This window comes from Phyllobates terribilis, unplaced genomic scaffold, assembly GCF_046119375.1.
Source record: "Phyllobates terribilis strain yellow unplaced genomic scaffold, ASM4611937v1 Scaffold_13__5_contigs__length_258822181, whole genome shotgun sequence".
NCBI lineage: Eukaryota > Metazoa > Chordata > Amphibia > Anura > Dendrobatidae > Phyllobates > Phyllobates terribilis.
The window spans coordinates 186765485-186781923 of NW_027362773.1; the positions used below are offsets into that span (position 1 = coordinate 186765485).

At 44.4% G+C, this 16439-nt stretch overlaps 1 protein-coding gene across 2 annotated transcripts in view; it reads right to left on the bottom strand.

Moving 5' to 3' along the window:
• GNAO1 (G protein subunit alpha o1) overlaps positions 1-16439 on the bottom strand; it is a 190209-nt gene that overhangs the window by 52729 nt on the left and 121041 nt on the right. For both annotated transcript variants that reach the window (XM_073659088.1, XM_073659089.1), the window contains exon 4: positions 8207-8367. In XM_073659088.1, coding sequence (XP_073515189.1) covers positions 8207-8367 — 161 coding nt within the window. The remainder of the gene's footprint in view (positions 1-8206; positions 8368-16439) is intronic.

Here is a 16439-nt window from a genome sequence, read left to right on the forward strand (position 1 = left end):
AGTTTATATTATACACACACATTTCATGTTACACACTGAATGATGCACACACACACCAGTATATCAAACACACACACTATGTTACCCACACACACTGTATGTTACCCACACACACTGTATGTTACCCACACACACTGTATGTTACCCACACACACTGTATGTTACCCACACACACTGCATGTTACCCACACACACTGTATGTTACCCACACACACTGTATGTTACCCACACACACTGTATGTTACCCACACACACTGTATGTTACCCACACACACTGTATGTTACCCACACACACTGTATGTTACCCACACACACTGTATGTTACCCACACACAGTCCCACACACACTGTATGTTACCCACACGTACTCACACACATTGTAAGTTATATACACATTAAATTTTACATACTATACACACACAAAACCAGTACGTTACACACACATCAGTATAAACACACACACGTTATACACACATATACTTATGTCTTTGTGTCTAGCCTGTAACATGTAGTAACACACACATTGCATGTTACACATGTGCGCTCACACACAGTATATCACACACCAGTATATCAAACACACACACTTCTAACCTGGGAAATAACACGGATAATGCAGGACTGGTATGATCAATGTAGTTTGTGGCTTGAAAAAGTTGCTACAGGCAACTTTGTAGATGGAGGTCCAAGGGCAAATGGCCAGTATAGTTTGCCTCCCCTCCACTGGTCCTGCTTATATGTGCGGTATACATCACAGCTTGTTTCTTGTTTTACACATCAAAAGAACGCTAATAAAACTTTCAATGCAACTATCAGAATTTTATTTTGCTCTGTTATTCTCTACTTTAAAAGAAGCGTTTTCCCCCAGTGAGATCTACTGCTGTCGCTGGCTTGCTACGAATGACTGCAGATGCAGGAACTGGTTAATCCCATCAGCAGCATACAGGCGGTGACAGATCCAGCACATGCATTATTTCTATGTGCGCCCACTGTGCACCGGGTGATACGGCTCGCCAACATATGTGCACACAGATTCACATCATTTTTTTTTTCATATGATCTGCATCTCTCGGCAGCGGCAGAGCCAAGAGATCTCAGGGTTGCTATGGAAACCAGGGATTTATTGGGATGCTGAGGGATTGGCTCGGAGCAATGGGGCAGCCTCTAACATGGAGATATTACAGCTGGGCAGCCATTGCCTTTCTCCATGTTATTTGTATCACAGGAGGGGGAGAATGAGAAAGCGAGCCCCCAGCCCACCGCCCTCTCTCGCGGTGAATGCGGCTAGCTAAGTAACCCCTGCCTGTACTGGAGAGGGGCGAGGAGGAGAGGGCAGGAGAATGGGGGAGAGAGGAGGAGGAGAGGGCAGGAGAATGGGGGAGAGGGGAGGAGGAGAGGGCAGGAGAATGGAGGAGAGAGGAAGAGGAGATGGCAGGAGAATAGGGGAGAGAGGAAGAGGAGAGGGCAGGAGAATGGGGGAGAGAGGAAGAGGAGATGGCAGGAGTATGGAGGAGAGAGGAAGAGGAGATGGCAGGAGTATGGAGGAGAGAGGAAGAGGAGATGGCAGGAGAATAGGGGAGCGAGGAAGAGGAGAGGGCAGGAGAATGGGGGAGAGAGGAAGAGGAGATGGCAGGAGTATGGAGGAGAGAGGAAGAGGAGATGGCAGGAGTATGGAGGAGAGAGGAAGAGGAGATGGCAGGAGTATGGAGGAGAGAGGAAGAGGAGATGGCAGGAGTATGGAGGAGAGAGGAAGAGGAGATGGCAGGAGTATGGAGGAGAGAGGAAGAGGAGATGGCAGGAGTATGGAGGAGAGAGGAAGAGGAGATGGCAGGAGAATAGGGGAGAGAGGAAGATGAGATGGCAGGAGAATGGGGGAGAGAGGAAGATGAGATGGCAGGAGAATGGAGGAGAGAGGAAGAGGAGATGGCAGGAGTATGGAGGAGAGAGGAAGAGGAGATGGCAGGAGAATAGGGGAGAGAGGAAGATGAGATGGCAGGAGAATGGGGGAGAGAGGAAGATGAGATGGCAGGAGAATGGAGGAGAGAGGAAGAGGAGATGGCAGGAGTATGGAGGAGAGAGGAAGAGGAGATGGCAGGAGTATGGAGGAGAGAGGAAGAGGAGATGGCAGGAGTATGGAGGAGAGAGGAAGAGGAGATGGCAGGAGTATGGAGGAGAGAGGAAGAGGAGATGGCAGGAGTATGGAGGAGAGAGGAAGAGGAGATGGCAGGAGTATGGAGGAGAGAGGAAGAGGAGATGGCAGGAGTATGGAGGAGAGAGGAAGAGGAGATGGCAGGAGAATAGGGGAGAGAGGAAGATGAGATGGCAGGAGAATGGGGGAGAGAGGAAGATGAGATGGCAGGAGAATGGAGGAGAGAGGAAGAGGAGATGGCAGGAGTATGGAGGAGAGAGGAAGAGGAGATGGCAGGAGTATGGAGGAGAGAGGAAGAGGAGATGGCAGGAGAATAGGGGAGCGAGGAAGAGGAGAGGGCAGGAGAATGGGGGAGAGAGGAACAGGAGATGGCAGGAGTATGGAGGAGAGATGAAGAGGAGATGGCAGGAGTATGGAGGAGAGAGGAAGATGAGATGGCAGGAGTATGGAGGAGAGAGGAAGAGGAGATGGCAGGAGTATGGAGGAGAGAGGAAGAGGAGATGGCAGGAGAATAGGGGAGAGAGGAAGATGAGATGGCAGGAGAATGGGGGAGAGAGGAAGAGGAGATGGCAGGAGTATGGAGGAGAGAGGAAGAGGAGATGGCAGGAGTATGGAGGAGAGAGGAAGAGGAGATGGCAGGAGTATGGAGGAGAGAGGAAGAGGAGATGGCAGGAGAATAGGGGAGCGAGGAAGAGGAGAGGGCAGGAGAATGGGGGAGAGAGGAACAGGAGATGGCAGGAGTATGGAGGAGAGAGGAAGAGGAGATGGCAGGAGTATGGAGGAGAGAGGAAGATGAGATGGCAGGAGTATGGAGGAGAGAGGAAGAGGAGATGGCAGGAGTATGGAGGAGAGAGGAAGAGGAGAGGGCAGGAGAATGGAGGAGAGAGGAAGAGGAGAGGGCAGGAGAATGGAGGAGAGAGGAAGAGGAGAGGGCAGGAGAATGGAAGAGAGAGGAAGAGGAGAGGGCAGGAGAATGGAGGAGAGAGGAAGAGGAGAGGACAGGAGAATGGAGGAGAGAGGAAGAGGAGAGGGCAGGAGAATGGAGGAGAGAGGAAGAGGAGAGGGCAGGAGAATGGAGGAGAGAGGAAGAGGAGAGGGCAGGAGAATTGAGGAGAGAGGAAGAGGAGAGGGCAGGAGAATTGAGGAGAGAGGAAGAGGAGAGGGCAGGAGAATTGAGGAGAGAGGAAGAGGAGAGGGCAGGAGAATGGGGGAGAGAGGAAGAGGCGAGGACAGGAGAATGGAGGAGAGAGGAAGAGGAGAGGGCAGGAGAATGGAGGAGAGAGGAAGAGGAGAGGGCAGGAGAATGGAGGAGAGAGGAAGAGGAGAGGGCAGGAGAATGGAGGAGAGAGGAAGAGGAGAGGGCAGGAGAATGGAGGAGAGAGGAGGAGGGGGCAGCAGAGTGATTCAGGGAGAGTCGTGGGTGGTGTTCTGGGGAGTGGTAGGATGATGGAGGAGCTGTTATCTTCAGCTTGTAAGGATTACAGCGGGGGTCTCTCGCAGTACATTTACAATAAATAATGTCATCAGCATCCGAATACCTCTAGTCTTCCTTCTTCTAAGTCCGGGATGTCGAGCTCAAATACACAGAGGGAAAAAAAATCAAAAGCTTGGACAACGTCACGGGCGAACCTTGATATTTATTAAAAAAAATGTCTACAATTGAAAGTTTTTCCTTATCAAATATAATGATGACTCTTTCATATGGAAATAAACTTAAAGAGACAAAATACATTTTAATTAATATATATTAGAATGAAATTAGCACAATCACAAATGGGGCGTACTGGAATAGAAGAAGCATATTGCCCAATGGACTAATATAAATATGTAATAAAGGATAAAAAAAACCTTGAATTAATAAATACAGATAATAAAGTGTGATGCGAACAAAAAAGTGCCCCCAAAATACAGTACGACACCGCCACAGTGAATTCCTCCAAACGCACAGTATGATGACACAACTGTACCCCCCCAGCAAAGTATGGTGACCCATCACAGTATGATGCCCCAATGGTGATCCAAAACAGACCTCCACACAGTATAATGGGCCCCACATAGTTCTCCGTACAGAATAATGGGCCCCACATAGTCCTCCGTACAGAATAATTGGCCCCACATAGTCCTCCGTACAGAATAATGGGCCCCACATAGTCCTCCGTACAGAATAATGGGCCCCACATAGTTCTCCGCACAGAATAATGGCCTCACATAGTCGTCCATACAGTATAATGGCCCCACATAATCCTCCATACAGTATAATGGCCGCCACATAGTCCTCCATACAGTATAATGGCCCCCACCTAGTCCTCCATACAGTATAATGGCCCCCACATAGTCCTCCATACAGTATAATGGCCCCCACATAGTCCTTCATACAGTATAATGGGCCCCACATAGTCCTCCATACAGTATAATGGGACCCACATAGTCCTCCATACAGTATAATGGGTCCCACATAGTCCTCCATACAGTATAATGGGACCCACATAGTCCTCCATACAGTATAATGGGACCCACATAGTCCTCCATACAGTATAATGGGACCCACATAGTCCTCCATACAGTATAATGGGACCCACATAGTCCTCCATACAGTATAATGGGACCCACATAGTCCTCAATACAGAATAATGGGCCCACATAGTCCTCCATACAGAATAATGGGCCCCACATAGTCCTCCATACAGTATAATGGCCCCACATAGTCCTCCATACAGTATAATGGGCCTCACATAGTCCTCCATACAGTATAATGGGCCTCACATAGTCCTCCATACAGAATAATGGGACCCACATAGTCCTCAATACAGTATAATGAGACCCACATAGTCCTCAATACAGAATAATGGGCCCACATAGTCCTCCATACAGAATAATGGGCCCACATAGTCCTCCATTCAGTATAATGGCCCCCACATAGTCCTCCATTCAGTATAATGGCCCCCACATAGTCCCCGGCATCACGGGCCAAATATAATCACCATGATGGCCAGATTTGGCCCAAGGGCCAGAGTTTGACATGTGTGTTCTAAGGTAACTTTTGTATATCACATCTCTAGAAAGCAAATCATGACCCATTTTCATGCTTAGAACTAAAATACTGTGTGGTCTTAACGGCCCATTTACTGTAAGAGGTTTTGCAATAGGTCAAAAAACAAAGAATCCCCCAACAATCTCAGAATTACTATTGGTGCAAAATAAAAATTAAAAAAATACTAAAGAAATATAAGATTACAGTCTATGGATTCTGTGATGGGACGTTGATCCAGGGAACCAGTCGATGAGGAGTATGGAAGAAGTTTTTGCCCCTAAGGGGCAATTAGTATGTGCCTTATAGGATTTTTGCCTTCCTCTGGATCAATATATTCATTTAGATTGAACTTGATGGACTTGTGTCTACTTTCAACCTTAAAACTATAAGATTCCTGGTTGCACACACGAAGATGCTTCATAATCTGTATCAAGATTAACAATATCACATATTTCCTGACCACATCCTTGTAATGAAGGGGGGAAAAAACAAACAATATAAATGGGTCTGAACACACCCAATGACCCAGAGCATTACTACATTCAAAAGAACACTGTAATGAACGTGCTTCATAGCATAAATGTAAGTCGGACTGATCGTGTGGACACAACCAATTCCATTGACCGCACCATTCCCACTGTAAAAAGTGGAATGTAAAAAAATTTCTACCAAGCGGTCAACACCTTTACATATCATTGAGCGTACAGTACTCCACTACTCAATTTATTTCCTTATAGACTTAGTATATGGATTCCCTGTGTGCCACGTTATTTTGGACCAGGGGCACAATATGGCAAAAGTCAAACCATGTCTTTTAAGAGTGTTGTTATATGCTCAGACACCTCTTCTCCAAGAACTAGAGATGAGTGAATCCTTTGGCAGGACCTTGGTCTTCTGGACCAAAACCCTTTAAACGCTTCCTACCTGACAGCATTCAGGGCTCCTCTTTTGATTAGCTGGACTGGTGTGACTTCATCATTGAGACATTGTTTGAGGTCGGCTAAACAAAAGAGAATTTGCTCATCTCTACAAGGAACCAATTCCATTGGAGCCAAAGGAGGTCCTCAAGCATCCAATCTTGTACCGATCGGATCCATGCTGCTGCTTTTATTCAGTGTCTAAGCGACTAACGGAAACAGCTTAGCATGAAGTCCATCAAGTTCAACCTAATATCCTGCAGCCCTGATGAAGAAGAAAGCTGTCAGGATACATTTTTCGATTATGACCCATCTCCAGTAATCTAGTAACCAGAATCAGAAGAATAAGGGATTGCTGGACAAAATAAGCGCAACTGGTGTATACTGAAGTGTCCAATAGATATATACAAACTACTGTCTCTGTTCGACAAAGCTGCAGCCAATCATTGGTCGCAGTTGTGACCTCAGTGGTTTTGACTTTTCACTGTCTTTGCTGAAGCTGAGTGAGGGGAACCTGGGAAGTTTTACCTAGGCAACAGGAGGAGATTCCTAAAGAGAGTTGTCCTTTTGAAAAAAAAAAAATTGCAGAGTAAAAATCAAGTAAGCATTGCACAAAAAAAAAAACCCACTATACTCCAAAAGATACAAACAAACTGAATACCACCTTAACTTATAGGCTTGGTCCTAGTGTTGAAGAATAAGCAGGAAGAAAGGTCCAGGGTGGCAGGTATGTGTCACTGAGATGGTTTTAATCTTGATTGGATTTTGCGTCCGGGATTTAGGAGTGACCAAAAGAGCCTGGGTGGGAAAGGCCTCTCCCATACTTCAGCCCGGGTCTTCCAGCCCTAACAACAGGAAGCTGGGAATAGCTCAGCAGAGTGTGTTGTGTTAGAGCTGAAGAAAGACTGTTAATGGTGGAAAGTCTATGATAGAGACAACTGATTGTATATTTTTTTTCTTCTATTTTTTCCACTTTTATGATCTGAACCTTGACCTAGATATAATGGATAGCAAGATTTAAATGCCAGGTGTCGAGGTTTGTGATCTAGACCCTCAAAAGGCTTATGAGGTAAAATTGGTCAGGCTACATGCAACTGATGTTTTATTTGATTGGGCCAATTTTCACTATATATCCTGTAAGTTTCATATTAAAGTATGGAGAAGTAAATTTTAATCGGGATCTACTCAGTATTTCTGTCTCCCTATGTCCAGTATGGTCTTTATAATCCACGGCTATTCAAAATAAGGCTACCACACTTTGCAGAAGGTTTATTGCAGCCGTGGCAGAAGCCCCCTTTTTTGTTTTCTTTTTTAATTTAAGGAGCCTCCGTAGAAGTGGATTGGAGACAAGAGTGTATCTATCTGATGGTGCCAAGTTAGACTAGGAGGCAAGGAAATATTATAAGTCTAAAACAGTGTGGAGGGATGGAGATACCCAGTTAAAAGGTAAAAACTGTTGCTGGGGAAAGATTAATATACTTGCTCCTAGCCGATAAGTTAAATTGATATTTATTTCTTTTTTTAAACTTTTGAAGAGATCCGGTCACATTCTCAAGAAATCGAGTTACATAACTTGTAAAAATCCCTGTGCTCCCCCGATTCTGCTGCTCTTTTCCATTTTGCTCTATGTCACTCCATTGCAGAGATATTCATGTTTGTTGCTTTTGGAGAGCAGTATGTGAAATCTCTAACTGAGTGTTTCCTTAGAGTCTTCTGCAGGGGGTGTGTGTTTCTACCCCTTCCTTTCAGACATGGCCAATCACAGCTTGGCAACTGATCTAGCAACTCAGACACAGCTGAGCCGTGATTGGTAGCATTTGGGAGGTAGGAGCGAAAGTGCACGCCCCCAGAGAAGAATCTAAATAAAATGCCCATTTGGTCTGCTAGCAGAGATTTCATATATTGTGCTTCAAAAGCAACAAATGTAATATCTCTGCAAAGGAGCAACGCAGAGCAAAGCGGGAAAGTGTGTCAGAATCAGGGGAGCTTGGCGATTTCTACAAGTTCCTCTTTGAGGGTGAAAGATTCCTCATAGAAGGTCAAAATGCAATACGAAAAGCACAAGCTATATAAATGCAAGGTTTAGCTCTATAAGAAGAACAGGACATACTATTGAGCAGAGTCGTTAAGTTGATATTCCCTAGATCGGTTGAAGCACTCCTGGATTCCGGAATCTGCCCACAGTCTCATCATGGCTAAAAGCAGCTCAGGAGAAAAGGGTTCCGTGTCTTCCATGCGACTCACCACATCACAGACCATCTTGGCATCAGCCTATGACAAAAAAAGAGAAAACATTCAAATAAATAACGAGTAAAACAAAAAACGCAAACCCAATACAAGGGGAAACAAATCTATATTTTATCGATTTAGCAGAATGTGACCTAACCATCTACAGCAAGCGCGAATAAGCTGTAACCATGGCAGAATACTAGATAACCATCGTAAATGGAGACCAAACTAAAACGGCCATATCAACAAAGCCTGGAAAATAGATAATTGACCGGCAACAAACCATTGTAAAGGTTTTTCCATCATTAAATTATCCTCACGCAAACATGTTTGTAAGAGATGCAGTCTGAAAAAAATGTTGAACATTTATTAAAATTCAGCTGGGAAAACCGAAGATGGAAAATGTATGGGGAAGTCCACAGAAGTCGGGTAATTAGACCTAATTTTCCAAATGAATTGACAGTAAACCGCTATCTCCGGATTCTCGTAACCGCGCGGCGTTATGAGAAGTAGTCTTGTTTCCAATAAACTCGATCTCCGGTAGAACAGATCTTATTTGGACACAAGTGAGAACATTCATCTCCTTGCGGCCAGACGGTAGACAATGTCCCAGGGCATGGCAGCTGAGAAGGTCCACAGTCCAACCCTCACACTGTGCTGATGACGAGACCCAAAGGTCTATCTGAAAAAGTCACTGGCAAGAAAACCAGCGATTGTCCATACTTGAACATTACAGCTCAAATACCTTGGCGTGGTTCGAGAAGCCATGTCAATCCAGGTACATTATAAGAAAATATATGGACGAGGATATTACGCCAGGTGCGTTTTAGCCCTCCGTATAATTAAAATAGCAACCTGTACTTTAGGCTCAGTGCGACATTCAGCTCTCAACGCTGCAGTCCCACAGTGGGACAACTACATGGTACATTACAAGAGTCACGTGTGTGACATTTAAGTCCCGCTACTCTATATGTCAGGTAATGGAGGAAACCTTACTGATCGAGGTCAGGGTACAATAAAGTAGTTCTCAGGAGAGGTTTCTAAAATACTTTTAGCATGTAATATTGACTACCCATGCAATTCAAAATTTATAAAACGTTTATGCAGAATTAATATAGTCTTTTCTAGTCATACGCCATAATGTAATATTTAGTTTCTAGAAGGTTGTGAAAAGATTGGGGGTCACCTCCAACGCAACGTTAAGATGAGTATCTGGTACCTAGAAAGTAAAGCCCTCCACCCTAGACTTGTTCTAAAGTAGTCACCTGAAATATTGTTTGGCCGATCATTTGGCAGGCAGACATCTCACCCGACTCTCCCATAACCGGAGATATCGCTCAGCTGAGAGCTTATGTGTTCTCTATGAGACTCCTTTGGTGGTGGCTTATCTCAAGAGAACAATATGATCATTAGTCCAAAGAAGGACATGCTGGATCCTTATCTACCCCAAGAGTCAGGGGCCCCCATACAAATTAGATTGTTGGCCAAACCAGTCAATATCGGCCGACGTTAGTCTCATGTATAGTGTCTTTAAACCAAGACTTGAGATAGCAAGCCAGAGATTCAGGGTACAAGTCCGTTGATATCATGGCCTAACCGTGTGCTTGAGTTACATGAAACCCTGGAACAATCTCATCTTTACATTAATTTACCATTTAAAGAGGACCTGTCACCCAATTCATTACAAGCCAGTTTTTGTCCTTTTTTGATCCCTGAGTATTACACAGTTTTTCTTTTTGAAATCCGCCATACGGTTCCAGAGATATGGTTTTTTTCATTCATTAATTTTTATGGTCTTTGATAAGGCGTGGCTCACAGGATCCTCTGGGGCGTGTCCCTAGGCTGATCTGCATAATTACTTTGTGAGTCACGCCCCCTTAAAGACCAGAAAAATCAACACTAAGTAAAAAGGCCCATATCTCTGGAACCGTATGGAGGATCATGAAAAAGAACACAACATAATACTCAGAGGAACAGCAAGAATAAAATAAGGGAAAAAACTGGCCATTTTTGACCCAGTCAAAGGATCTCTTTAAGTAAATTGATGCCAACCATGGATATGATGTCTGTTTGTAATGTATTTTTTATTTTTTTTTTTCAAATACCCAAAGTCAGGGCTGTCCAGCAGTTTTAATCATCAGATACAGTCACCCTCTACTTGGGACACCCATAAATTATAACCTGGGACTCTATGAGTAATTTACAAAATTTCACACTAAATTCAACTACGGTACTTGTGACTAAAATGATTGTGGTGGCAACTGGACATTACATGAAAAATGGGATCATTAGGGACCTGTCCAACGATGTCTAGCTTTTTGCATCGACATACCGGACAGACCTTAAATGACCTCATTTTTCACAGCCTGTCCATCATAGACAAGCTGCAAATGACCCAATTTTTCACGCAGGCGACGAGTTGGCAACCTTAATGCTAAGCATGACCTCAGATTACACTAAACCCTAAAGTAGGAGATGGAAATCTATAATAACAGGTGTAATACACAGAAAACTGGAATATGAGGTATAAGGAGTGTCATTCTAGATGGGCATCATGCAGCTGATTGACAGCATACGTAGACCCTTTAAATATTTGCATTTCTGTGGACCTTTAATTGGAGGCAGGCAACCTTTGTGGCAGCGATGGGAGTTAAATGAAGTGACCCCAGCACCAATTCCCAGCACTGACACCTCAATGAGTGGCTTCATTAGATCCCAGAGTCCAATTAATTGTGTGCAAGCGGCACGGCTCAAACCCTTCTCTCTGCAGGGCAGAATCCATGCTGGGTCTAACCTTTAGCACAAATCCCCCCTCCCTGAGCGCACTGGGCAGAATTTACATTTGAAATATGTATCTTGCATTGGGCCTCATTTCCATCTTCCTGTCCCCCGTGTGCCATCACACCGCCCCTCCCGCGTTACACTGTGCCCTCGACATCTGTCTGCCAGCCTCTTCATATATGGGAGTAGGGGTCTGTTTAATGAAAAAGCTCAGAGGCAGCAAACGTGCATCAGAGGGGTAATTAGTCCTAGGAATGAAGCCTTTTTAGGGTACGCCGGAGCAGAAATGTCGCAGCAATATCCTCATTGCAAAGGCATCTGTAGCATAAATTGCCATGATGCAGCTCTCAAAAACGCCATTCTTGTCAATTTACGCTGCGGATATTTTTTGCAATAAGTGCATGAGGTTTCTTAAAATTTCATGCATTGTGATTGTCCAGTGTCAGCAGTCCATACAAATGTCCTCGGCGGGCCTGGCATGTAAAAGATAAAACAATTAGTGTAAACACCCTTTTAGGGATGAAAATTCATATTACCAAATTAACCAAGGAGGAAGCCTGTTGAGGCGAAACTTATTGGGGTGACTATGTCATTGTTTTAGTTAGCACCAGTGAAAAAATTTGCATTACCAAATTACCCAGGAGGAAGCCTGTTGAGGCAAAACTCGTTGGGGTGGCTATGTGATTGTTTTAGTTAGCACCAGTGAAAAAATTTGTATTACCAAATTAACCCAGGAGGAAGCCTGTTGAGGCGAAACTTGTTGGGATGGTAATTATTTTAGTTAGTACCAGTGAAACCTGTGTACATCCTACACTATAGCTACTCGGATTAAGCCATTTTAACCCATGGACATCTTGGTATAGACAGTATAGCCTTAGCAATGTATTTAGGTTGATCAGCAAAATGTATAGGCTCTAGGTATTATACTTTATATAGATATATCATAGGCTTACTAGTGTAATTTTAATCTGACTTTCATTATTCATTTAAAAAAAAAAAAAAAAAAAAAAACGTGGTAAATCATGTTTTAATACATCCCCTAATTGGGGTTTATTTACCCTCTGGGTAATTTGGCATATAAAAGGTCCCCAGGATGTGCCAATTCAAGAAAGTTCCCAGGTCCCTGGTCCTGCTAATCCATTTGCTCATCTCTATAAAACACAAAAATTGCAGATCTACAGGGGTAGTAAAAGTTAATAAAAGCAACTATTTTTCTCCCTCAAAGAAACAGCGCCACTTTGATTTACAGGCAGCATCTAGTACTGCAGCTCAGCCCTATTTATTTGAATGAGAATGAATCATAATAGTAAAAAAAGGATAATTTGAATAATCTACAACTCCTTTAAGAAAACTATGATGCAAGAATTTCATACTAATGACCTAATGCATCCATTATATAGTTATGGATAGTTATTACAGAGGGCGAGTGCAGCGCGAGAGGCAAAAGACAATGCGTCTAGAAAGTGGCATGACCGCGACTAAAGTGATATATGACATAATGGAAAGCAGAATAATGCACAGGATACATCCTCGCAGGAAGGCACGAGGCCACGGGAGCGCACAGCGCTGCAGCACGCGACCTGGATTCTTCCTTCGTGTGTCACATTCTTGGTAGGTGCGGTATTATTCCATACAGAGCACATCATTGAATTTATCACATCATTAAGTGCTAACGAGAGGGAAAAAAAACCTTCTCCAAGAGTATTTTTTTTTTAATCAGGCTTCCAGCTTTTTTTTTTTTTTAAATGACTGTTCAAACCAAGCCCAGGTTCCTCCTCTTTTCTTAATAGACTGGCTCTGCCTTGACAGGAGGCAAGAGACAGATGAAAAACATGGAGCACTTAACTATTTGGTCACCCAAAAGGGTGCAACTGAGAGCCTGTGCTTGGTTTGCACAGTCATTCAACACCAACGACCACTAATTTTGCAGCCAGGGCAGCTGAAGATATCAGTCAGGATATTCCCCGTGGCAGTGGGGAGCTCTGCCATAAGGGCAGCATCTGTGCTGCTGGCGTCATCTCTATCTGGGCAGGTAAAGGGTTTGTCCACTAGGGGCAGCGTTGTCTCGGCGCTCTTCATCTGTTTTCTTGCTCGCGTTCTGCCCTATTTTATCATGTAAAATTCCTAAGAATCGGAGATTTCTTTTCCGCTCCCCAATTACATCAACGCCCAGGGTGGAGAACATTTTCGGGGAGGCGTTTCTCCTGGAATTCCTGGGTGTACACCCGCAGCACAGGATGACATGTATAGAATTGGTTTTTAGAAGTGCGGGTGACGACTGGCCTCACACAGCCACACTGTGCACACATTACAAGGAGCTGAATACCAGGGCCTCTCTGTCCTCCTCGCCAGAAAGCACTTGGGTGCAGGCTCCGGAGAATCTCCATTAATGAGCTTCGTTTCCATGGCAACATTTCTATTTCATCTCCCGGCCGCCCGAGCCCAGCGGAAGATATGTGTGAAAAATGAATAGGAAAGGGAGGAAGAGGAAAAAAAACAGCAAAGAGGAATGATGCATAGAGAAAAGGCAAATGAAAACCACAAGCAGGGTGTGTGCCGGAGCTCCGCCGATATGGCGGCACATTCAGCACCGCACACTCTGTATCTCATAGCAAGGGGGGTTTTCGCACTAATCCATTTAACTGTATTATTTAAAGGGGACCTGTCACCATCTCCAGCAGTAAACCTTGAGAACCCCTTTCAGTTAGCACAAAATGACTGTTCAAACCAAGCACAGGAACTCGGTGCACCCCTACTTGTTTCCCATCTATCTGCACCCTTCTCTGACTCCTGTAAAGCCAGAGCTGTCAATCAAGGAAGAGGAGGGCGAAGATGGATGGAAAAGATGTAGCTGGGAAAGTGCAATGAACTGTTTGGCCACACCAAGGGTGCACTGAGCGCCTGTGCTTGGTTTGAACAGTCATTTTGCAGTGACAGACTTGATGTCAGCCATTCCATGTAGGCACGTCTGCTTGAAAAAGACCATACAGGTTGAAACGTTGCTGCTGTTGTCATTACTATATGGAGGAATAAAAGACTTTTATATGAACGTTCCTGATCAGCACCGTCATCAATTGGTTTTGTAGACTTGATGTCAGGGGCAGGAGAAGGCTAGGGCATGCTGTGTTTCAACATGCTTGGTTATTTTGTTCTTAGAGAGGATAAGCTGCTGCCGAAGGAATCTAGCACCGTTCTACTCTCTGCGTATGAAAAGGATTGGGGGGTATGGGTGGGAGTGGGGGAATCCTTCCAAAATAAAAATTTATTTGACTGTGTAGACACTTAAAATACAAGCCATTAAATACCTTTATCACCCAGAAGCACTGCTCCAACAGCAAGATATCCTTAGAGTTGTGTCTGGAAGTGCATTGGGCCATCAAGATGCAGTTCTAGCTTCTCAGCCTCACGCTCTAGTTCCTACCTATCAGCACCCTCCCCTGGATGATTGACAGGTCAGTGGCCGTGTAACAGAGCAATCGACCCATCAATCATCCAGGGGAGGGTGCTGCTAGGTAGGAACTAGAGCGTGAGGCTGAGAAGCTAGAACTGCATCTTGATGGCCCAATGCACTTACAGACACAACTCTAAGGATATCTTGCTGCTGGAGAAGTGCTTCTGGGTGATAAAGGGATTACCTGGCTTATATTTTAAAGGACTACACAATCATGTTTATGGAGTAAAAGTTTGACAAGTTCTCTTTAGGATGTATGAGCAACACGTTTCGGCATTTATGAAGGCAATGCAGTTCTATTTTCAAGGTATGCGTTAATGGTCTTGTTTGTGGTCCACGGCCAAAACCACACTCAATCTTCGTTAATTTTTTGGCAAAAATTCTAAACATGGATGTGTCCTAAATCCGAAATGAAGCAGAGGTCTATATGATCCTCATGGTAGAAAGTCTATGCACGCGACAAAACGACCGGTCTCATATCTACTTAGAGGAGCAGGCATACGATCCTACATAATGTGATCAATTTAAATCTCCTGAATCTAGGAAGTTATAGGAAGATCTAGGAAGCTATAGGAAGCTTTAGGAAGATCTAGGACGTTATAGGAAGATCTAGGACGTTATAGGAAGATCTAGGAAGCTTTAGGAAGATCTAGGAAGCGATAGGAAGATCTAGGAAGCGATAGGAAGATCTAGGAAGCGATAGGAAGATCTAGGAAGCGATAGGAAGATCTAGGAAGCGATAGGAAGATCTAGGAAGCGATAGGAAGATCTAGGAGGCGATAGGAAGATCTAGGAGGCGATAGGAAGATCTAGGAAGCGATAGGAAGATCTAGGAAGCGATAGGAAGATCTAGGAAGCGATAGGAAGATCTAGGAAGCGATAGGAAGATCTAGGAAGCGATAGGAAGATCTAGGAAGTGATAGGAATAGCACAGAAGAAGACAACTCAGTTCCTCATGTTAGAAAATGTCCTTTAAACTTAAAATCAAAACTCCAGGTTTCGCCTCATCATGGCAACCTTTCTTCTACAACCCTGAAGGCAAAAAAATCCATCATCGACCTGAAATGGAGGCTTTGAATGAAAACAGAAAGTCAGTGCTTCTGCTGTTTGAAGCTCGGCCCGCTCCCGCAGACGCTCGTCACTATGCATTTGCTTGGTTGGCTGGAGATTGAAGAAAACACTGCACCTGATGACCTGGTTCTCCGATTTTTCATCAAAAACATCAAACATTTATGTACACGGAAGGCTAGGCTACAATATATGCATGGGTGAAGAAGCAGGGAGGCAGGCGGATATAAAGGCTGGACCTAATAACTAATATCTGGAACTAAGGACTGCCCGGCGGTCGGGGCAGCTTGAGCACCAGGCTATGCATCACCTTACCACATACTGAATTTCCCATTTACTGTACTTGCGCATGCAGAGCTAAAAAACAAAATTGGATAGAAATGAGAGGATATCCTTGATTGCGAAAGATCGAGAAGAGGAGAAATGAAAGACCACCATGAAATGACTCTTCTTACCGCAGGATGCCGGAATCCACCACTATTACTCCACGGTTTCTTGGCTACTAAGATTTTTTTTTGTTGTTTTAGAGCCAAATCTGAAACGTCATAGTATAAGTGACCCCGAGTACCACAGTATACACAGAAGATACTAAAACCATCCACAAATGGAAGGGAATGACAACGGGTGACACCGGGACGCTATGCTCATTGGCATTAAACAGGATGTACCCCCTTGTTTAAAACTTAAAAAAAAAAAAGTGCCCTCCTTTACAGGCGCCATGGTGGGTCTGCCGAGGGTGAGGCATATCCTGTACGAGCAAACAAGGATGTCGTCAGGATGTATGCTTGGCAACAGAGCGAGGATCTTCTACTAG